Below are 25,157 nucleotides of genomic sequence, written 5' to 3' on the forward strand. Positions count from 1 at the left end.
GGCATGAGGGTTGGTGGTAGTGGCGGTTCTGTACTTGGACCAAATGCTATCGGTGGTAAAGTTCGTGTGTGTGTGTGTGTGTGTGTGTGTGTGTGTGTGTGTGTGTGTGTGTGTGTGTGTGTGTGTGTGTGTGTGTGTGTGTGCGTGCGTGTGTGTGTGTGCGTGTGTGTGTGTGTGTGTGTGTGTGTGTGTGTGTGAAAGTTTTAATGAGCTCATTTTCTCTAGAGCTACTTACGTCCGTCGATACTGTAATTGGAGTAAGATATGAAAGAATTTCCACATAATCTGATTGTAATGACAATGATAATACGTGTGTGTGTGTGTGTGTGTGTGTGTGTGTGTGTGTGTGTGTGTGTGTGTGTGTGTGTGTGTGTGCGCGCGCGCAAAAGAATGTCAGTACTTCACTTGATATTCATACACACATCATGATAACTCTAGATGTCTTTTTGATGATGCTGTTTTCTGAAATCCTCCGTGCCCCAACAATGGCCACGAGTTGATCAAATCATTAACACTGAATCTTGTTTCTGTGTGTATGTGTATTGCACGCGCGCGCTCTCACGGTGTGTGTGTGTGTGTGTGTGTGTGTGTGTGTGTGTGTGTGTGTGTGTGTGTGTGTGTGTGAGACAGACAGACAGACAGAGAGAAACAGACAGACAGACAGACAGACAGACATAAAGAGGGAGAGAGAGAGAGAGAGAGAGAGAGAGAGAGCATGAAGGCATGAGTGTTGGTGGTAGTGGCGGTTCTGTACTTGGACCAAATGCATTGATATCTGACACACCAACTGGCGCTACTGGTGTCTACTAATCTGATCAACTATCTGACAATCTGCTGCTTGTGCTAATTAGATACGTACAGACAAAATCGATCGGTGGTAAAGTTCGTGTGTGTGTGTGTGTGTGTGTGTGTGTGTGTGTGTGTGTGTGTGTGTGTGTGTGTGTGTGTGTGTGTGTGTGTGTGTGTGTGAAAGTTTTAATGAGCTCATTTTCTCTAGAACTACTTACGTCCGTCGATACTATAATCTGCGTAAGATATGAAAGAATTTCCACATAATCTGATTGTGTAATGACAATGATATACGTGTGTGTGTGTGTGTGTGTGTGTGTGTGTGTGTGTGTGTGTGTGTGTGTGTGTGTGTGTGTGTGTGTGTGTCTGTCTGTGTGTCTGTGTCTGTGTCAGTGTGTCTGTGTGTGTATGTGTGTGCTTGCTTGTCTGTAAGTGCGTCTGAAACATTGTCTTCAAAATGTGCAGTTTATTACATCGTTGCTAAACAGAAAGAGTTTATAGATCAAAACAAAATAAGTAATATCCACCTGGGCGGGGCGACTATCCCCAACCCGGCGGGTCCCCAGGTGGCGGATAGGGGAATGGCCCCCAGGTATGAGGGTTAGCTGCGATAGAAGTCAGGCTTGCCTGGTCGAATAAGCAGTCCCGGACCAAATGGCGATGTTTCCACCAGGACGGGGCGGGGTAATAGGTGGCACCGTTACCCCATATCAAATTCCCCATGTGTCCTATGACGGGTTCATCATGCAAGTAAGAGACAGAGAGAAAGAGAGAGAGAGGGGGAGAGAGAGAGAGAGAGAGAGAGAGGGAGAGAGCATGAAGTGATGGGGAGTGGTGGTGGCGGCGGTTCTGTATTTGGGCTAAATACTTTGACATGTTATTTATTCATCATGTCATGACATCGAAGTTTGGTTGGTGTGTTGCTTACAGGTGAATGAAAGAGTTTCTGTATGGTTTAGCTGTATTTCTGAAATTTGGTCTTAACTCTGTTTGCAGAGAAAGGCTAGTGCTGCACGTGTTTTGGGCGCTGCAGTGAATATTTGTTAATTCATGTGGGACACCGCACCCAAATGATTGTCATCCCACTCGTCGTTCCACTTTGGACACACGACGATGTTGGAGTGACCGGTAGAACAGAAAGACCTTGGTGCCTCATGTGTTATGAGTACTGGACATTCTCACAGAGAGTCCTGGATGGTGGGACTGGTGCCTCATGTGTTATGAGTACTGACATTCTCACAGAGAGTCCTGGATGGTGGGACTGGTGCCTCATGTGTTATGAGTACTTGACATTCTCACAGAGAGTCCTGGATGGTGGGACTGGTGCCTCATGTGTTATGAGTACCTGGACATTCTGACAGAGAGTCCTGGATGGTGGGACTGGTGCCTCATGTGTTATGAGTACTGGACATTCTCACAGAGAGTCCTGGATGGTGGGACTGGTGCCTCATGTGTTATGAGTACTGGACATTCTCACAGAGAGTCCTGGATGGTGGGACTGGTGCCTCATGTGTTATGAGTACCTGACATTCTCACAGAGAGTCCTGGATGGTGGGACTGGTGCCTCATGTGTTATGAGTACTGGACATTCTCACAGAGAGTCCTGGATGGTGGGACTGGTGCCTCATGTGTTATGAGTACTTGACATTCACACAGAGAGTCCTGGATGGTGGGACTGGTGCCTCATGTGTTATGAGTACTGGACATTCTCACAGAGAGTCCTGGATGGTGGGACTCATGTGTTATGAGTACTGGACATTCTCACAGAGAGTCCTGGATGGTGGGACTGGTGCCTCATGTGTTATGAGTACTTGACATTCTCACAGAGAGTCCTGGATGGTGGGACTGTCAAACTGATGCTTCAGTTGTGGTACTTCTTCTTCTGCGTTCACTCGTATGCACACGAGTGGGCTTTTACGTGTATGACCGTTTTTACCCCGCCATGTAGGCAGCCATACTCCGTTTTCGGGGGTGTGCATGCTGGGTATGTTCTTGTTTCCATAACCCACCGAACGCTGACATGGATTACAGGATCTTTAACGTGCGTATTTGATCTTCTGCTTGCATATACACAGGCACTAGCAGGTCTGCACATATGTTGACCTGGGAGATCGTAAAAATCTCCACCCTTTACCCACCAGGCGCCGTCACCGTGATTCGAACCCGGGACCCTCAGATTGACAGTCCAACGCTTTAACCACTCGGCTATTACGCCCGTCAGTTGTGGTACGTTCAGTGTTCTTCTCAACTTTGATAACGTTCAGTTAGTTGCAGTCGTTTCTTCGGAATTTTCACATTGGCTTCTGATTTTTCTTCTCGAGAACATTGTGTAGGTTCGACTAGAATTCAACAACGTGAAGTACATGTAAGTGCTTTTTTTTTTTTTTTTTTTCTAGTTAACGAAAGTTGGGTTCTGAGGACGTTACAGGATCCCCCAGTACCTGCTTTGGGACCAAGTTATTCCTCTCTTCTTCTTCCATTTGAGTATCCACAGTCATCACGTTGATTTCGCGATACTTTTATGGTCGAGGTCCGATGGTCGAATGTTAAAAATTCAAATCAAATCAAATTAGATTAAAACAACGCTACACTTGACCCAGCCAGTCAAGACCCGTTCAGCAGGACCAACATAATGCTGAATCAGCAGGAACCCTTTAGCCTGAGAAAAGAAAAACAAACAAACAAACAAAAAACACCACCTGTGAGCCTCCTCAATCTGTTGGACACCCAGCAAGGAATTATCTCCTGATGTACTGAAAGAAAACACGACCAAAAGGCGATAATCTGTTCCTTTTATAATCATGCACATATCTATGAAATCTACTCAAGCCTGATCGGAAAGAGCAAGGGAGCATGGAACATTTGTGATTGTCTTTCCCTGAAACGGTGTATTGGTGAACTAATCTGAAAAATCTGCCTATTCGTTTAATTGAATACTCACGGACACACTCGATCCATTGAGAAAGTGCGCATGTGCACGCCCACGCACGCGCGAGGGTGTGTGTGTGTGTGTGTGTGTGTGTGTGTGTGTGCGTCTGTGTGTGTCTGACCTTTGCGTTTCTGTGCATCCGTATCTGTGTATGTGCATTGTGTGCGTGCACGTGTGCGTGCGTGTGTGCGTGTATGTGCGTGTTTGTATGAGTGAGAGAGAGAGAGAGAGGGGTGTGTGGGTAGGGGTGTGCATGAAGCGAAGGGTGGTGGTGGTAGGGAAAGTGATGGCGGGGAAGAGGAGGGAGGACACCTCATTCATTTAGCTCCCGATCTGATAGCTCTGCCTCCCGGACATTCGCAGATTGATACTGAAATAGTGTTTTGAAATATCAGTGAGATTTACATTCATTCGCGTATCTCTTCCTGTCGCGCTTCTGTCACCAAGATTTTAACAGCACAGTTTATAGTGATTGCTGTTTTCTCGACATTGTTATAAAGAGTCTGTACGGATATCGTGCATTCCATGTTCTCTGGCGTTTGAGTATTCACTTCAGTGTAAGTCTCTCTCTCTCTCTCTCTCTCTCTCTCTCTCTCTCTCTCTCTCTCTCTCTCTCTCTCTCTCAAGTTAGGGATTCTGATTTAATGTGCGATATATGTAAAAATCGAAGGAAGGTGAAGTGCATTTTGTTCTCAGTTGCGAAGCACCCAGAGATATAAGAGAAAGTGAAAATCGGCCTGAAAATTGTCGACACCCTTGCCTCTTCAAAGTGACTTTACTGTTATCATTTACATGTATCTTTATACTTTATACAGCCTTTAGGTACATAGAAGTTTGTGTTTCCTAATTGATGACTGACCTGTAACATTTATTGTCGTATCTTTTTTTTTTCTTCATTACTATTTATAACTGTTTATTTATTGTTAACATTTCCTGTCATGAGGGGCTAAGGCCTCTCTGTCTCTGTCTCTCTCTGTCTCTCTGTCTCTGTCTCTCTGTCTCTGTCTCTCTCTCTCTCTCTGTCAGTGGTTGATTCACAACTGGCTCAATTTCCGCGAGTCACATTCGTGATAGAGTGACCTAACTATTGAAAATCATATAATAATTGAGTACTTTTTATTTACATGGAATTCTTAAACTCCCACATTAATATCTGGAGACATATCTGCAATGTCTCCTATTTACAGAAGGCGTCTTAATTCTTTTCATGTATCATAGTTATGCTGTGCACAGAAATACTTACGTGTTAAGCTGAGGAAGACAAATGAAAATCACACTGATATCAGACATAACATTGGAAACAAGCCAGTTCACTGATGACGAGTCGTTCAGCAGAATATCTTATAAAAATGTTTGATTCATTTGGACAGTTCAGGCCTTTCGTTTTCGTTTGTATTACCCGTTGGTCCACATTTAGCAAAGTGTTGTTCTGGGTATGTAACTTTCCTTTGAACGTTGACAATCAGAGACTAAAGTGATATCGTCTGCATTCGCCGACAAAAACACACCAAGGTGATAACACGTCAATATTACGTGCACTGCATGAGTTTGGTTTGGTCTCCAGTTCAATAAGAACAAGAGAGGCAAGGCCTTCAAGACTCACTTGTGGTACACTTTTTAAAAAAATCCAAGCTTTTTATGTATTGAGTATAATTTCAAAATGTAATGTTTAAGATGAGAAAGATCAGTTTAAAGCAAATTAAGTCCCCTAGCATTAATTACAGAATAATTTCCCTTTTTTTACTATCTGCACCAAAATGTTTGCAAAATAAATAAAACTTCCATGCTTAGCAAAAGAAGTTCCTGTTTGAACAAAAAATGATAATAATGACTGCTCTTGTTGTTGGGTCAGAATATCAGATCAAAGTGCCAAGTTTAGAGAATACAAAAAAATATAAATATAACAGTAAATGCAGTTTGCATATAATTAGGCTTCATTTTTTATTTTTTTGTGCCCATCCCAGAGGTGCAATATTGTTTTAACTCTCTCCATACGAACGGCGAAAGAGACGACGTTAACAGCGTTTCACCCCAATTACCATCATGAAAATATTGCAAGCGGAAGGCTCTGATACTGAAGAGTTGAATGTTGCCAAAGAATACCACAATTCTGACGACGGAAGCTAACGGTTGGGTCATTGAGACACCCACTGGACATCCGATGGGTCTGTGTAGAGGAGAAGAGATGACTGGCCGTACTGAGTGAGTTAAACAAGATGACTGGAAAGAACTGAATTTTTCCTATTTTTATGCCTAATTTGGTGTCAACTGACAAAGTATTTGCAGAGAAAATATCACTGTTAAAGTTTACCACCGACACACACACACACACATACACACAACACAGTGACAACCGAACACCGAGTTAAAACATAGACTCACTTTGCTTACACAAGTGAGTCAAAAATGTTTGATTCATGTGGACAGTTCAGGCCTTTCGTTTCGTTTGCATTACCCGTTGGTCCACATTTAGCAAAGTGTTGTTCTAGGTATTACCTTTCCTTTGAACGTTGACAATCAGAGACTAAAGTGATATCGTCTGCATTCGCCGACAAAAACACACCAAGGTGATAACACGTCAATATTACGTGCACTGCATGAGTTTGGTTTGGTCTCCAGTTCAATAAGAACAAGAGAGGCAAGGCCTTCAAGACTCACTTGTGATACACTTTTTAAAAAATCCAAGCTTTTTATGTATTGAGTATAATTTCAAAATGTAATGTTTAAGATGAGAAAGATCAGTTTAAAGCAAATTAAGTCCCCTAGCATTAATTACAGAGTAATTTCCCTTTTTTACTATCTGCACCAAAACGTTTGCAAAATAAATAAAACTTCCATGCTTAGCAAAAGAAGTTCCTGTTTGAACAAAAAATGATAATAATGACTGCTCTTGTTGTTGGGTCAGAATATCAGATCAAAGTGCCAAGTTTAGAGAATACAAAAAAAATAAATATAACAGTAAATGCAGTTTGCATATAATTAGGCTTCATTTTTTATTTTTTTGTGCCCATCCCAGAGGTGCAATATTGCTTTAACTCTCTCCATACGAACGGCGAAAGAGACGACGTTAACAGCATTTCACCCCAATTACCATCATCAAAATATTGCAAGCGGAAGGCTCTGATACTGAAGAGTTGAATGTTGCCAAAGAATACCACAATTCTGACGACGGAAGCTAACGGTTGGGTCATTGAGACACCCACTGGACATCCGATGGGTCTGTGTAGAGGAGAAGAGATGACTGGCCGTACTGAGTGAGTTAAACAAGATGACTGGAAAGAACTGAATTTTTCCTATTTTTATGCCTAATTTGGTGTCAACTGACAAAGTATTTGCAGAGAAAATATCACTGTTAAAGTTTACAACGGACACACACACACACACACACACACACACACAACACACAGTGACAACCGAACACCGAGTTAAAACATAGACTCACTTTGCTTACACAAGTGAGTCAAAAATGTTTGATTCGTGTGGACAGTTCAGGCCTTTCGTGTCGTTTGCATTATCCGTTGGTCCACATTTAGCAAAGTGTTGTTCTAGGTATGTACCTTTCCTTTGAACGTTGACAATCAGAGACTGAAGTGATATCGTCTGCATTCGCTGACAAAAACACACCAAGGTGATAACACGTTAATATTACGTGCACTGCATGAGTTTGGTTTGGTCTCCAGTTCAATAAGAACAAGAGAGGCAAGGCCTTCAAGACTCACATGTGATATACTTTTTAAAAAAAATCCAAGCTTTTTATGTATTGGGTATAATTTCAAAATGTAATGTTTAAGATGAGAAAGATCAGTTTAAAGCAAATTAAGTCCCCTAGTATTAACTACAGAGTAATTTCCCTTTTTTATTATCCGCATCAAAACGTTTGCAAAATAAATAAAACTTCCATGCTTAGCAAAAGAAGTTCCTGTTTGAACAAAAAATGATAATAATGACTGCTCTTGTTGTTGGGTCAGAATATCAGATCAAAGTGCCAAGTTTAGAGAATACAAAAAATATAAATATAACAGTAAATGCAGTTTGCATATAATTAGGCTTCATTTTTTATTTTTTTGTGCCCATCCCAGAGGTGCAATATTGTTTTAACTCTCTCCATACGAACGGCGAAAGAGACGACGTTAACAGCGTTTCACCCCAATTACCATCATCAAAATATTGCAAGCGGAAGGCTCTTATACTGAAGAGGTGAATGTTGACAAAGAATACCACAATTCTGACGACGGAAGCTAACGGTTGGGTCATTGAGACACCCACTGGACATCCGATGGGTCTGTGTAGAGGAGAAGAGATGACTGGCTGTACTGAGTGAGTTAAACAAGATGACTGGAAAGAACTGAATTTTTCCTATTTTTATGCCTAATTTGGTGTCAACTGACAAAGTATTGGCCGAGAAAATATCAATGTTAAAGTTTACCACGGACACACAGACACAGACACACACACACACACACACACACACACACACACACACACACACACACACACACAACCGAACACCGAGTTAAAACATAGGCTCACTTTGTTTACACAAGTGAGTCAAAAAACGAGCAATAGAAGAGGTCATATTCTGCTGACCATTGACAGCTGCTTTTAGTCGTTTCTACAAGCTTTGCTGTGTTGATGACACGTTCCCAGTGACACCTGTATCTAATGGATGGCGGTGACGACGATGATGGTGATGATGATGATGTGTGTGTATGGCTGTTATATCGTGTCATTAAAATGTGCCACATCAAATTTAACAGGTCAGAATGAAAAACTACGAAAATGGGAACACGAAAAGGCTGCTTCTTTTCAAGAAAATTTGTATAAAGCTGAGCTTACAGATTTAAATGACGCAATCGATGCTGATGATATTGACGTCATGAATAATAAGCTCGCAAACATTCTGATTCAGACGGCAAAAGATACTCTTGGGACGTATCAAATTCGTACTTCTAAGACAAAACGCAGAGATAGTCGCAGTTTGTTTGATTCCACATGCAAACGAAGCCGATCAGAATATTTCAAAGCCAAACAAAAAAAGAAGAGATTCTAGTGAAAATAGAGACAGTCTGGAAAGAGTCAGCAAAAGTTACAAGTCCGTTTTAAAGAAAGCAGAAAAGTCGTGGAGAAAAAAAAAACTGCACAAAGAACTACGGAGTTTTGGCAAAAGCAATTCAAGATAAATATGGAACAGAATTAAAAAGAAAAAGAAAACATCATGTCCCATAAATTTAGAAGACATATTTCACCATTTCAGCAACCTCAACGTTAATGATTAATGAACACATTGACAGTACAATGACAATGCATATTATCAATTTAGAGGAAAATGATTATTTTAAGTGCACGTATTACTGAAGATGAAATTACCTCAGCCATCAAAAGGCTGAAGAAAGGCAAAAGTGCCGGTGAAGACATGATTCGTAATGAATATATCATTAACAGCGTTCCTTTGCTGACAGAAACATAGTTATTGTAAATTATTCAACAAGATACTGGACGAAGGTGTTGTACCAGAAAAATGGATATCCGGCTTGATATTGCCATTGTATAAAGGAAAAGGTGATACACTTGACTGTGATAATTATAGGGGAATAACTTTGCTCAGCTGTGTTGGAAAACTATTCACTGCAGTGTTAAATGCTAGACTGACTGATTGTATCAATGTGAACAATATACTTTCAGGGGCCCAAGCAGGATTTAGACAGTCCCATTCTACATTAGATCAAATGTTTGTTTTGAAATCACTAATTGATAGTTTTGAAACTTTATTGTGCTTTTGTTGATTTAAAAAAAGCCTTTGATTCAGTTTGGAGAAGTAGGGTATGGGAAAAACTTGTTCATGAAGGCGATATTGGTAAAGTCATATGTGTTTTTAATTGGTAAAAATCCGATTTCTTTAGCATTTGTAAAGGTGTACGACAAGGAGAAAATATCTCGCCTTTGCTTTTTTCTCTGTATCTCAATGATTTAGAGTCGTATTTGACTGAGCATAAGAGTCCATATGTTGATCTTTTATTGAATGTTAACATTTCAGCCTTAGATAGTTACATGTGATTATTTGTACTCTTGTATGCAGATGACGCAATTTTACTTTCGGAGACGAAAGAAGGATTGTTTAAAATGGAAACTAGTGCTTGATATAAAGAAACCTAAAGGGGATATATCCAATTCTACAAACAAGCTAATGCCTGTTTTAAAGTTTGGTGATGCGTGTTTGGATGTTATGGATTCTTTTAAATATCTTGGTATCGAATTTAATAGAAACGGAACATTTTTTTACAAAGTCAAAAAATGATTTATGAACAGGCTCAAAAAGCTGTTTTCGTTACTTCAGTGAGCCAAAAATCAAGATTTACCTTTACAGATCGTTCTCGACATGTACCAGTCTATGATTGTTCCTATTTTGTTGTGTGGTGCACAATATGGGGTTATGAAAATGTAGATATACTTGAAAAATTAGAATTGAAATTTTTGAATCGCTTGTTCAGACTGAATAGGAATACTATGACCCAAATTGTTTATGGAGAAACTGGTACTTATCCAATTAGTGTGTTATTGAAAATGAGATTAGTTCGATTTTGGGCCAGCTTAGTGATATCACAGAAAAAATATTCTGGGAAAATATATTTAATATCACTTGATTTATATTGAAATGGTATTTATTCTTCAAAATGGATGAGTTATATCAGACAAATTTTAATAGAAACAGGGTATGATTGTGTCTTGGATGCTCAATTCTTCTCAGAGAGGGAATCTTTCTGCAAGAATGTCAACATTGCTTTGAGAGATAGTTTTCAAAATCTATGGAGTAATGCTCTAGAGACGAGTAGTAAATGTTTGTTTTATCGAAATTTCAAAAGTGGATTTGGTAGAGAAAAATATATATAAGTCAGATGCCTCATAAGTACGTTATCAGCTTCTTCAGATTTCGAAGTAGTAATCATAAGCTGGAAATAAAAACAGAGAGACACAAAGGCTTACCACGAGAGTTACGGCTTTGTAAGGTTTGTAACATGTCTGTGATTGGGAATGAGTTTCATTTTATAATTGAATGTCCCAATCATGATCACTTACTCATTAGATATGTTCATAAAAAATTTGGTCTCCAAAACCCGGTTTTTGATTTTTTAAATATGCTCAAAGGAGGCAAAAAATCATTTTAGTTGTAAGTAAGATGATTAGATTTGCAAATGTTGCCCAGCTACACTTTTGGAGTCAAAAGACATTTGTGTTTTCTCAATTTTTATGTGACATTGTTGTGTATTTGGAAATGTTTGTTCTGGGCATGAAAAGATTATTTTGCAGTAATCCTCCATACTCCAATAGGAATGAAAGGATAATTAAAACAGTGTGTGTGTGTGTGTGTGTGTGTGTGTGTGTGTGTGTGTGTGTGTGTGTGTGTGTGTGTGTGTGTGTGTGTGTGTGTGTGTGTGTGTGTGTGTGTGTGAGTGCTTCACATCAATAGTCTCCAGACATTCTCCAGCAACTGTCAGTGATCATGAGCAGTGTGTGTGTGTGTGTGTGTGTGTGTGTGTGTGTGTGTGTGTGTGTGTGTGTGTGTGTGTGTGTGTGTGCTTCACATGAGGAGTCTCCAGACATTCTCCAGAACTGTCAGTGATCATGAGCAGTGTGTGTGACAGCAGGTGACAGACACAGAGGCCGCTGCATCATGGAAGGAAGCTCTAGCATCTCACTGCTGCTGCTGCTGGCGGTGACTGTCTTGTGGGGCTGTGAGTCACTTGGCTGTCGGGCTGTAGACAGGGGAGCATGTTGTCTGTATATAGGCTGGCAGGCCTGTGTGTGTGTGTGTGCGGTTGTGTGTGTGTGTGTGTGTGTGTGTGTGTGTGTGTGTGTGTGTGTGTGTGTGTGTGCGGTTGTGTGTGTGTGTGCGTCACTTGGCTGTCGGGCTGCAGGGGAGCATGTTGTCTGTATATAGGCTGGCAGGCCTGTGTGTGTGTGTGTGCGGTTGTGTGTGTGTGTGTGTGTGTGTGTGTGTGTGTCACTTGGCTGTTGGGCTGTAGACAGGGGAGCATGTAGTCTGTATATAGGCTGGCAGGCATCTGTGTGTGTGTGTGTGTGTGTGTGTGTGTGTGTGTGTGTGTGTGTGTGTGTGTGTGTGTGTGTGTGATTCACTTGGCTGTCAGGCTGTAGACAGGGGAGCATGTTGTCTGTATATAGGCTGGCGCGGCAGGCCTCTGTGTGTGTGTGTGTGCGTGCGTGCGTGCGCGCGCGCGCGCGCGCTCATGTGTTAATAAAAACTTTTGTCCTTTTTGTTGTTGCTGTTGTTAAATGGAATTTGTTTTTAAAGATATATCGAGAAAGGACATGCACAATCAAATTAGAATCATGTTCTTTTATTTGTCCAGAGATGAAAAATACGCGAAAAGAAATGGCACGTTGTTTCTGTAGTCAAATAAAATGAAACCAACTATTTTATGATTAGTTATCATGGTTTATACATTGCACTATCATTCTAAATGACACGCGAATGGTTAACAAGAAACGTTGGTAAAGCGACCTTCAGGACCTCATGACGTCATGCGGAAAATGTGCGTTAAATCTCTAGCAAAGTGACATATACATCAAATCTCTAGCAAAGTGACATATGCATCAAATCTCTAGCAAAGTCAAATCTCTAGAAAAGTGACATATGCATCAAATCTCTAGCAAAGTGACATGTGCATCAAATATCTAGCAAAGTGACATATGCGTCAAATCTCTAGCAAAGTGACGTATGCGTCAAATCTCTAGCAAAGTGACATATGCATCAAATCTCTAGAAAAGTGACCTATGCATCAAATCTCTAGCAAAGTGACATATGCATCAAATCTCTAGCAAAGTGACCTATGCATCAAATCTCTAGCAAAGTGATGTATGCGTCAAATCTCTAGCAAGGTGACATATGCATCAAATCTCTAGCAAAGTGACCTATGCATCAAATCTCTAGCAAAGTGACGTATGCGTCAAATCTCTAGCAAGGTGACATATGCATCAAATCTCTAGCAAAGTGACCTATGCATCAAATCTCTAGAAAAGGTGGTGACCTATGCATCAAATCTCTAGAAAAGTGACCTATGCATCAAATCGCTAGCAAAGTGCATCAAATCTCTAGCAAAGTGACCTATGCATCAAATCTCTAGCAAAGTCAAATCTCTAGCAAAGTGACCTATGCATCAAATCTCTAGCAAAGTGCATCAAATCTCTAGCAAAGTGACATATGCATAAAATCTCTAGCAAAGTCAAATCTCTAGCAAAGGGACCTATGCATCAAATCTCTAGCAAAGTGACATATGCATCAGATCTCTAGCAAAGTGACATATGCATCAAATCTGTAGCAAACTGACATGTGCATCAAATATCTCCTCAATTTGACGTGCGTCAAATCTCTCCTCAAAATGACATGTGCATCAAATCTCTCCTCAATTTGACATGTGCGACGAATCTCTCCTCAAACTGACATGTGCATTGAATGTTTCCTCAAGGTGACATGTACGTCGAATCTTTCCTCAAACTTACATGCGCATTAAATCTCTTCTCAAACATGACATAGAAGTCGAATCTCTCCACAAACTGACATGTGCATCAAACTTCTCCTCGAATTGATTAAGTGCCTCAAATCTCTGCTCAAACTGACGTGTGCGTGTGACATTATTCATTGTTTTCTGGTTGTGATTTTCTGTCTGTCCTTTTCCCTTCTTTGTTTCTCAAGCCCCCGTGCCATTTCAAACGTCGACAAAACGCAGAAAATGAGCAGACGAATTTTTCCTGGTGCAACCAGTCAGAGAAAGCCTTAGAAAACAAAAGAACTACACCTGACTATCGTACGACATGTTATCTTTACAGTACACACGTTGAACAGGTCACTACTGACTGGATCGTTCGGAATTAAGCATACCTACCCTATTTCTTGACCATTGCGTAATGTTTGCAGTGGATCTACATTGCAAAACATTTCGATTCGATTGTTTCGTGTATGTGTTGTTGTTGTTTTTTATTTCAAAGAAAAGACCTTTGGATCAAACCAATATTAAGCACAGTTCGTTTTCAGCCATGTTTTGCAGTTTCTGAAAAGTCTGCTCGGAGAACAGAGCACCTGCAGTTAGTTACTCAGTGTTTCTGCCCTGACACCTGTGTGTGTGTGTGTGTGTGTGTGTGTGTGTGTGTGTGTGTGTGCACCACGTGCATGTTTCAGGCCAGGCAGGTAAAGTTCATATCCACAGACAGAAGACGATCAGACTGAAGGACATGTCGGACGCTGGGGACGCTGTGGCCAAAGCGCTGAAAGGACTGGCCATCAACCTCCGTGGCAAGCTGCCCACTGCTGACAAACAGCCGGCCAGCACTGGCAACTTGTGGGACAACAACCCAGCCGTCAAGGTCAGCACGCAAGGAAACTATCAAAATATGTCCACTGTATATGTTGGGACCAGTGTCCACGAGGTGAAATATGCCTTCATACTGAACACAGTTACTATTGCACTAAACACAGTCGCTATGACACTGAACAGTCACTATGACACTGAACACAGTCACTATGACACTGAACACAGTTACTATGGCACTGAACACAGTCACTATGGCACTGAACTGTCACTGTGACACTGAACACAGTCACTATGACACTGAACACAGTCACTATGGCACTGAGTCACTATGACACTGAACACAGTTACTATGGCACTGAACACAGTCACTATGACACTGAACACAGTCACTATGGCACTGAACAGTCACTATGACACTGAACACAGTCACTATGGCACTGAACACAGTCACTATGGCACTGAACACAGTCACTATGACACTGAACACAGTCACTAGTCACTATGGCACTGAACACAGTCACTATGGCACTGAACACAGTCACTATGGCACTGACCAGAGTCACACTGTCAGACATACATCGTTCACACTGAACACAGTCAAACACTGTCAGTCATACACCATTCACACAGAACACAGTCACACACTGTCAGTCATACATTGTTCACACTGAACACAGTCACACACTGTCAGTCATACATTGTTCACATTGAACATAGCCACACACTGTCAGTCATACATCGTTCACACTGAACACAGTCACACACAGTCAGTCATACATCGTTCACACTGATCACAGTCACACACTGTCAGTCATACATCGTTCACACTGAACACAGTCACACACTGTCAGTCATACATCGTTCACACTGAACACAGTCACACACAGTCAGTCATACATCGTTCACACTGAACACAGTCACACACTGTCAGTCATACATCGTTCACACTGAACAGTCACACACTGTCAGTCATACATCGTTCACACTGAACACAGTCACACACTGTCAGTCATACATCGTTCACACTGAACACAGTCACACACTGTCAGTCATACATCGTTCACACAGAACACAGTCACACACTGTCAATCATACATCATTCACATTGAACAGTCACACACTGTCAGCTGACGTCACGCAATGGTGCTGTGTAAGATGATAAGTTTTTCTTGCTTTTTACAAATGTGCGTACGTATCAGAAGATCAAGTACTTGGAATTTGAATGTGTGTTTCGAATGCAATCACAGTGATCACAAATCACTCATCGTCAGAGCCAGTTTGGGAAGTTTCTCCCAATGCCTTCCAATCATATTGTGGTTTTGATCGTGTTCATCAATGTTGGTGGCCCACTCAGAGCATACCACACTCCGCCTTTGTCAATGTCCACGGAGTGGTTAGTTCACAACAAGGAAAAAGCAAACAAAAACCCCATGCCCACGCTTCACAGCTAATTTGTGACAGGAGTTCACTGTGTGTGACTGTAAAGTAGGCTGACAGGAGTTCATTGTGTGACTGTAAAGTAGGCTGACAGGAGTTCATTGTGTGTGACTGTAAAGGAGACTGACAGGAGTTCACTGTGTGTGACTGTAAAGTAGGCTGACAGGAGTTCACTGTGTGTGACTGTAAAGTAGGCTGACAGGAGTTCACTGTGTGTGACTGTAAAGTAGGCTGACAGGAGTTCACTGTGTGTGACTGTAAAGTAGGCTGACAGGAGTTCACTGTGTGTTACAGTACAGTAGGCTGACAGGAGTTCACTGTGTGTGACTGTAAAGTAGGCTGACAGAAGTTCACTGTGTGTGACTGTAAAGTAGGCTGACAGGTGTTCACTGTGTGTGACTGTAAAGTAGGCTGACAGGAGTTCACTGTGTCTGACTGTAACGTAGGCTGACAGGAGTTCACTGTGTGTGACAGTACAGTAGGCTGACATGAGTTCACTGTGTGTGACTGTAAAGTAGGCTGACAGGAGTTCACTGTGTGTTACAGTACAGTAGGCTGACAGGAGTTCACTGTGTGTGACTGTAAAGTAGGCTGACAGAAGTTCACTGTGCGTGACTGTAAAATAGGCTGACAGAAGTTCACTGTGTGTGACAGTACAGTAGGCTGACAGGTGTTCACTGTGTGTGACTGTAAAGTAGGCTGACAGGAGTTCACTGTGTGACTGTAAAGTAGGCTGACAGGAGTTCACTATGCGTGACTGTAAAGTAGGCTGACAGATGTTCACTGTGTGTGACTGTAAAGTAGGCTGACAGGTGTTCACTGTGTGTGACTGTAAAGTAGGCTGACAGGTGTTCAGTGTGTGTGACTGTAAAGTAGGCACAGACCACACAGCTACCTTGTGTCAGGAGTTCACTGTGTGTGACCATGTGCAGCGTGAACAGTTCTCGACGTATCAGATGACTGGACAGAAAGAGTTGATTGTCACGTCTCTGACCAGTCATTTATTTTTTTTAATTAATTAATTAATTTATTTGTTTGTTTATTTATTATTATCATTAATATTATTATTAATATAATTTTTTTTGTACGCCTACAGTTAACTTCATCAAGTTTTTGCGCCTTATAAAAATTATCATTATTAGTAGTACTTCTTTTTTTTATGTATTTATTATTTATTTGTTTATTTATATACTTCTTTTTTTTTTCTTTTTATACTTCTTTTTTTTCTTTTTTCTTTTTTTTTGTTTTTGTTTTGTTTTATCTTATTTTTTATTTTCATTTTATTTTATTTTATTTATTTATTTTTGTTATTTATTTTTTCTCAAGGCCTGACTAAGCGCGTTGGGTTACGCTGCTGGTCAGGCATCTGCTTGGCAGATGTGGTCAGTAGCGTATGATTATGGATTTGTCCGAACGCAGTGACGCCTCCTTGAGCTACTGATACTGATACTGATACTGATACTGACCAGTCATTGGCTGTGTCTGTGCCCTGAGCAAGGACGTGTGCTCGGGGGAATAGACAATGACCAATGGACTAAGAGAACAGTGACGGGGCCAGGAAGGGTGTGGGAAGCACGGGCAAGACACTCTGACGGTAACGACAGCGACGATCTGTTCACACACTTCAGGACTCGAGGGGGTGGAGGATCGTGGGAGGGACGGAGCTGACGCCCAACGAGCGACCCTACCTGGTGTTTGTGCGCTCCAAAACGGCCGACAGGAGGAAGCTCTCCTGTGCCGGCAGTGTCCTGGACGCGCGACACGTGCTGACTTCTGCCCGCTGCGTGACGTGAGTGACAGTGTGTCGGTCACTGTGTGTTGTGTGCGTATCTCTTCATGTCATTCTCTCTCTCTCTCTCTCTCTCTCTCTCTCTCTCTCTCTCTCTCTCACTGTGTGTGTGTGTGTGTGTGTGTGTGTGTGTGTGTGTGTGTGTGTGTTGTACCTATATAATATCTGTCACCGAGCTTGTGACCGAAAACATTCTTTCTAACACAGCCAAACGTAGATCTTTTAACTAATCAGAATGAAAGTAACATTATTATCTCAGCTGAGAAATTCAGTGTGGGGAAGTGTGTGATACATAGACCACAACCAAAAACGGCGGAACGGTGGCATACAACATGAATAACATTAATCACTCTCAGCACAGTCATTGCAAAGTAAGTCCGACAAAAAAACACACACAAAAACACACACACAAACAACGCCCTTTCCGCCATCCAAAACGCACACACACGTGCACGGCGCGCACCCGCCCTGCACCCTTTTTTGTGTACACGCATGCACAAGGCTTCAAACTTGGTGGTGAAGTCAGTATGAATTGATACAAAGCTGTAAACCACACAACCAGTTTTGAAACAAGTAAGTAACATGAGCATCACTTACAGACATAAAAACATCAATTACACCAGTAAGACTAGCATCCTTATATGGGGGGAAAAAAAACACAGCTCAGCTCAAATTCAAATTCGAAAAAATAAAATCCATTAATTTTTTTTTTTCACAGTAAAATTAACATCCTTAAAGAACAAGCAGCTGAACTTGACTCCTCTCTCTCTCTCTCTCCCCCTCCCCTCCCCTTTCTCTCTCTCTCTCTCTCTCTCTCTCTCTCTCTCTCTCTCCTCTTCGCATTCACACACACTCATGGAGGCATATACGCACGCGCACGCAAACACACATATGCTTCATCCACAGGGGGATGGGTGGTGAGGGGGTTCTCAGTCAACCGTCCACAAGTGAGAAACGGTATCAGTAAGAGAGAGAGAGAGAGAGTTGTCAACCCGAATGTCGTTTTTGAAGTTACGTCAGGTGGTCTGTAGTTTCTCCTCGTGAGAAGTGACATTGTCGCCACATAACGGCACACAAAGACTTACATTAAACCATTGCAATGATGATCACATCCACATGACGGGCTGAGCGGTAGGCACTGTGACAGGTGCCCGGGGCAGTGCCCACCCAGCAGTGCTGACGGTGTGACAGGTGCCCGGGGCAGTGCCCACCCAACAGTGCTAACGGTGTGACAGGTGCCCGGGGCAGTGCTCTCCCAACAGTGCTAACGGTGTGACAGGTGCCCGGGGCAGTGCTCTCCCAGCAGTGCTGACGGTGTGACAGGCGCCCTGGGCAGTACGTGCTCTCCCAGCAGTGCTGACGGTGTGACAGGTGCCCGGGGCAGTGCTCTCCCAGCAGTGCTGACGGTGTGACAGGTGCCCGGGGCAGTGCTCTCCCAGCAGTGCTGACGGTGTGACAGGTGCCCGGGGCAGTGCTCTCCCAGCAGTGCTGACGGTGTGACAGGTGCCCGGGGCAGTACGTGCTCTCCCAGCAGTGCTGATGGTGTGACAGGTGCCCGGGGCAGTACGTGCTCTCCCAACAGTGCTGATGGTGTGACAGGTGCCCGGGGCAGTACGTGCTCTCCCAGTAGTGCTGACGGTGTGACAGGTGCCCGGGGCAGTACGTGCTCTCCCAGCAGTGCTGATGGTGTGACAGGTGCCCGGGGCAGTACGTGCTCTCCCAGTAGTGCTGACGGTGTGACAGGTGCCCGGGGCAGTACGTGCTCTCCCAGCAGTGCTGACGGTGTGACAGGTGCCCGGGGCAGTACGTGCTCTCCCAGCAGTGCTGACGGTGTGCTGTGCCCGGGGCAGTACGTGCTCTCCCAGCAGTGCTGACGGTGTGCTGTGCCCGGGGCAGTACGTGCTCTGCCAGCAGTGCTGACGGTGTGACAGGTGCCCGGGGCAGTACGTGCTCTCCCAGCAGTGCTGACGGTGTGACAGGTGCCCGGGGCAGTACGTGCTCTCCCAGCAGTGCTGACGGTGTGCTGTGCCCGGGGCAGTACGTGCTCTCCCAGCAGTGCTGACGGTGTGCTGTGCCCGGGGCAGTACGTGCTCTCCCAACAGTGCTGATGGTGTGACAGGTGCCCGGGGCAGTACGTGCTCTGCCAGCAGTGCTGACTGTGTGCTGTGCACGGTGACAACAGGTTCTGTTTCAATTTCCCCAGGAGGCGTCACTGCGTCTGGACAAGTCCATGTACGCTACACCACATCTGGTAGGCAGATGCCTGACCAGCAGCATTACCCAACGCACTTGGTCAGGCCTTGAGTGCATGCATGTATATGTTATATATTTGTTTACCTATCGAAGTGGATTTCTGCTTTAGAAGTTTGCCAGTGGCCAACACTCTCGTTGCCATGGGTTCTTTTTGAGTGCGCCAAGTACATGCTGAACACGGGATCTCGGTTTGTCGTCACATCGAAACGACTAGACGCTCAGTTCGATTTTTCCAGTCAAACATGGGAGAAAGGGCGAGAGCGGGATTCGAGCCCAGACTCTCACGGACTCTCTGTATTGGTAGATGAGCGATTTAAGCACTGTGCCACCTTCCTGCTGACAGGGACAGCACCATTAAAGAGATCCGCGTCAAGGCCGGGGAACACGACCGGAAGGTGACGGAAGAAAGCGAGCAGGTCCAACATGTGCAGAGAGTCTTCGTCCACCCCAAACGCAAAGGTCAGTGTGTCTGCTCTGTCAGAAAGGGATGCGTGTGCTTGTCTGCTGTCTGTGCTGTGTTGCATCGCTTTGCTTCAGGGCAGTTGTACACCGCATCATGTTTCGTGTTTTGTACTGTGATGTGTGCTGCTGCGATTTGTTTGGTTTTGGGGTTGTTGTTTTTTTTCTTCCTTTTTATTCTTCTGCACTGTCTGTACATTGACACAAACGTAGACTATCACACTCGATGAGAACGGACTAGAAACCCTCGCCCAACCCAGCACTAACCCCCCGACAACACATACTGACTATAACAGAATAAAGGTTTTAATATATTTATTCAGCACATGATTTATAAAATAAACAATACACAGAAATAATCACGCATATCAAACAAAACAACAAAGCACAACACTGAAGTATAAACCAATCAATCAATGATGCATGACATGACACAAAATGCGCCAGTTGAATTGATCACAACTGATCACTTTCCTCCAAGTGGAGGCGGATGGTGTCCCGAACAACAAAATAGATAAACCAATCCGGAAGAAAGAAAAAGCGTACATGAAACAGACACAGACACCACGTTGATGACGATGGAGGTACTAAAGCACTACACAAGGACAACGACGACGACGACGACGACGATGAAGGTGAGTAGGAGATGAAGACGACGAGACTGGAACTCTACTGAAGTGCGACGACGACGATGAAGACGAATGAGTGTTGATGACGACGAGACTAGAACGAGGAACTGAAGTACGATGACGAAGAACAGGACAAACGTAGAATGCCCTGCAGAGACATGGCAAGGCCAGAGAACACTGGCGGTGGAATGGAGTGGAAGGCGGGGTGGCAGCCAACCGATGCCAAACCCACAGAGGTCAAAGGCAGGCGGTGGGGGCCAGTGGAAGACCGTGCATGGCCAGTGGAAGGGTAGGGAAGTCAGTGGACGGACACGGAAGTGGGAGTACTGAAAACACTGCATATAGCCAATTATCCACTGGCAGGATTTACTCTTGGCCCCCTCAAACAAAATCAGTGCACCCAGCCAAGAATTCATTAAAAAAAAAAAAACAAAAAAAATCTTACAACAGTTCTGGATCCCCACCCTTCCAAGATAGGACTAGAACACTGCAATTTTGAAAAATCAACTTATTACAGAACACCCAAGAAACAAAGAGACATGACGGAAATGGAAAAAGGGGGTTAGTCTGGATATCCTGTTGATTGTCCTGTATGTGTTGTCTCGTGTGGGAGGGAGCACTGTGCAGCACGGTGATGTGAGGGATGTGTGTGTACACAGTATCCGCCATACCCATTGACCTGGCGGTGCTGAGGCTGCCCGAACCCCTCAACCTGACCAGTCCTGCAGTCGGCCCCATCCTGCTTAACGACGACCGCACCTGTCCCGAGGTCAACTCCGTCTGTTCGGTGGCTGGGTGGGGCGTCACTGAAGTTACTTCCGGTGCGGTATTCGCTGGGAAAGTAGAGGAAGAAAGCGAGAGAGAGAGGGTGGGAGGGAGAGAGTGAGAGAGAGGAAGAGAGAGGGAGAGAGAGGGAGGGAGAGAGAGTGGGGGGAGGGAGGGACGGAGAGAGAGAGAGAGACGAAGAGAGAGGGAGGGAGAGAGAGAGAGAGAGGAAGAAAGAGGGAGAGAGAGAGGGAGGGAGGGAGAAAGAGAGAGAAGAAGAGAGAGGGAGGGACGGAGAAAGAGTGGCAGGGAGAGAGAGAGAAAGATAGAGGGAGGGAGGGAGAGAGAGGAAGAGAGAAGGAGGGAGGGAGAGATAGAGGAAGAGAGAGGGAGGGAGAAAGAGAGAGAGGAAGAGAGAGGGAGGGAGGGACTGAGAGAGAGAGAGAGAGGGAGGGAGAGAGGGGGATGGAGAGAGAGGAAGAGAGAGAGAGAGAGAGAGAGAGTTTGGAATAAGCGTTACACCTTGTCCTTGGTGAATTGGATGCATGCTATTGTCAGAAAGAAGAAAACGTGTTATACTCTTCAATGTGCGGTTAAAGCACTCCATTTTTAGCCAAAGGCATGTGCTTTCTTTTCTTTTTTCTTCTTTTTTTTTCCATTTTCTGGCACACTTGCATTGGTAGTATGTCTGTTGACCGAGATGGAAAGACAGACAGACACACAGACAAGCAATGGTAGACACAAACAGACACAGAAGTTATTAGCACACAGCATCAGACAGACAGACAGACAGACTCTTGATGAGATATTAAAGTTATTCTTGTTAGACAGACAGACAGACAGACAGACAGACAAGTAGGGAAACTGACTTAGGGAGCACAAACACTGGTGCAGAGTGTTCACTGGTAAAGAGACTGAAGGCGGCAGAGTGGTTAAGGCGCTTATCTGTCAATAATAAAGTGCCCTTGAGGGTCTGAGTTCGGATCCTCGTCTCATCCTGTCTCTCAAAGTTGGCTGAATGATTCAAACCAACAGTCCCAGTCGTTCGGAGGAGGCCATAAACCGAGGTTCCCCGTGTGCAGCACGCACTTGACGCACAGAAAAAAAGAACCCATGGCAACACAAGTGTTGTCCTCGGGCAAAATTCTACCTTCGTGTGTATACGCACGCAGAAGATCAAATATACACGTTAAAGATCCTGTAACCCGTGTCAGTGTTCGGTGGGTCATGGAGACACGAAAATACCCAGCATGCATGAACCACGACAGAGTCATCGGCAAGTCGATGTTGGTCGTGAAACGGAAAGAAGAAGAAGAATTCTGAAGAAGAAACCCACTCCGATACGTACACATATTATATATATATATATGCGCTCAAGGCCTGACTAGGCGCGTTGGGTTACGCGACTGCAAGCTATCTGCCAAGAAGTAGATGTGGTGTCGTGTGTACATGGATTTGTGCGAACACAGTGACACCTCCTTGAGAAACTGAGACCGATAGTGAAACTGTGGCGACAGATGCAAAGCCCAGCAGAGTTCCCTTCAAAGCGTCCACTACTGTGAAAGACCCGGAAACCTGCCTGGCTGAGTACGATGACTCCATATTTGACGGTGATGATCAGATCTGTACTGCCAGCACGAGTATCGGTCCGTGTTCGGTGAGTGTGTGTGTGTGTGTGTGTGTGTGTGTGTGTGTGTGTGCTCTCTGTATGTGTTCTATGTGTGCTCTGTATGTGTCCTGTGTGCTCTGTATATATTCTATGTATGCTCTGTATTTCTTCTGTCTGTGTGTATATGCTCTGTGTGTGTTTGTCTACGTGTGGAAGGAACATAGGGAAAAGACACAGCTAGCGGGAATTGGGGATACAGAAATGGAGTATTGTCAGAAGACACAACTAGTGGGAATTGGGGATACAGAAATGGAGTATTGTCAGAAGACACAGCTGGCGGGAATTGGGGATACAGAAATGGAGTATTGTCAGAAGACACAGTTGGCGGGAATTGGGGATACAGAAATGGAGTATTGTCAGAAGACACAGGTAGCGGGAATTGGGGATACAGAAATGGAGTATTGTCGGAAGACACAGCCAGCGGGAATTGGGGATACAGAAATGGAGTATTGTCAGAAGACACAGGTAGCGGGAATTGGGGATACAGAAATGGAGTATTGTCAGAAGACACAGGTAGCGGGAATTGGGGATACAGAAAATAATGGAGTATTGTCAGAAGACACAGCTGGCGGGAATTGGGGATACAGAAATGGAGTATTGTTAGAAGACACAGGTAGCGGGAATTGTGGATACAGAAATGGAGTATTGTCAGAAGACACAGGTAGCGGGAATTGGGGATACAGAAATGGAGTATTGTCAGAAGACACAGGTAGCGGGAATTGGGGATACAGAAATGGAGTATTGTCAGAAGACACAGCTAGCGGGAATTGGGGATACAGAAATGGAGCATTGTCAGAAGACAGCTAGCGGGAATTGGGGATACAGAAATGGAGTATTGTCAGAAGACACAGCTAGCTGGAATTGGGGATACAGAAATGGAGCATTGTCAGAAGACAGCTAGCGGGAATTGGGGATACAGAAATGGAGCATTGTCAGAAGACACAGCTAGCGGGAATTGGGGATACAGAAATGGAGTATTGTCAGAAGACACAGGTAGCGGGAATTGGGGATACAGAAATGGAGTATTGTCAGAAGACACAGCAAGCGGGAATTGGGGATACAGAAATGGAGTATTGTCAGAAGACACAGGTAGCGGGAATTGGGGATACAGAAATGGAGTATTGTCAGAAGACACAGCTGGCGGGAATTGGGGATACAGAAATGGAGTATTGTCAGAAGACACAGCTGGCGGGAATTGGAGATACAGAAATGGAGTATTGTCAAAAGCCACAGGTAGCGGGAATTGGGGATACAGAAATGGAGTATCGTCAGAAGACACAGGTAGCGGGAATTGGGGATACAGAAATGGAGTATTGTCAGAAGACACAGGTAGCGGGAATTGGGGATACAGAAATGGAGTATTGTCAGAAGACACAGCTGGCGGGAATTGGGGATACAGAAATGGAGTATTGTCAGAAGACACAGCCAGCGGGAATTGGGGATACAGAAATGGAGTATTGTCAGAAGACACAGCTAGCGGGAATTGTGGATACAGAAATGGAGTATTGTCAGAAGACACAGGTAGCGGGAATTGGGGATACAGAAATGGAGTATTGTCAGAAGGCACAGCTGGCGGGAATTGGGGATACAGAAATGGAGTATTGTCAGAAGACACAGCTGGCGGGAACTGGGGATACAGAAATGGAGTATTGTCAGAAGACACAGCCAGCGGGAATTGGGGATACAGAAATGGAGTATTGTCAGAAGACACAGCTAGCGGGAATTGTGGATACAGAAATGGAGTATTGTCAGAAGACACAGGTAGCGGGAATTGGGGATACAGAAATGGAGTATTGTCAGAAGGCACAGCTGGCGGGAATTGGGGATACAGAAATGGAGTATTGTCAGAAGACACAGGTAGCGGGAATTGGGGATACAGAAATGGAGTATTGTCAGAAGACACAGCTGGCGGGAACTGGGGATACAGAAATGGAGTATTGTCAGAAGACACAGCTAGCAGGAATTGGGGATACAGAAATGGAGTATTGTCAGAAGACACAGCCAGCGGGAATTGGGGATACAGAAATGGAGTATTGTCAGAAGACACAGCTAGCGGGAATTGTGGATACAGAAATGGAGTATTGTCAGAAGACACAGGTAGCGGGAATTGGGG

General features: G+C 44.0%; 1 protein-coding gene across 1 annotated transcript in view; it reads left to right on the forward strand.

Annotated features, from left to right (window-relative positions):
• The first annotated feature begins 1,370 nt into the window (after nt 1-1,370).
• The window catches only part of LOC143297086 (complement factor D-like), a 25,788-nt gene continuing 2,001 nt past the window's right edge, over nt 1,371-25,157 (forward strand). The window contains exons 1-8 of the mRNA XM_076609258.1: nt 1,371-1,389; nt 2,091-2,222; nt 11,362-11,448; nt 13,911-14,095; nt 17,109-17,269; nt 19,866-19,981; nt 21,270-21,431; nt 22,893-23,032. Coding sequence (XP_076465373.1) covers nt 1,371-1,389; nt 2,091-2,222; nt 11,362-11,448; nt 13,911-14,095; nt 17,109-17,269; nt 19,866-19,981; nt 21,270-21,431; nt 22,893-23,032 — 1,002 coding nt within the window. The remainder of the gene's footprint in view (nt 1,390-2,090; nt 2,223-11,361; nt 11,449-13,910; nt 14,096-17,108; nt 17,270-19,865; nt 19,982-21,269; nt 21,432-22,892; nt 23,033-25,157) is intronic.

Source organism: Babylonia areolata, chromosome 22 (genome assembly GCF_041734735.1).
Source record: "Babylonia areolata isolate BAREFJ2019XMU chromosome 22, ASM4173473v1, whole genome shotgun sequence".
Lineage (NCBI taxonomy): Eukaryota > Metazoa > Mollusca > Gastropoda > Neogastropoda > Buccinidae > Babylonia > Babylonia areolata.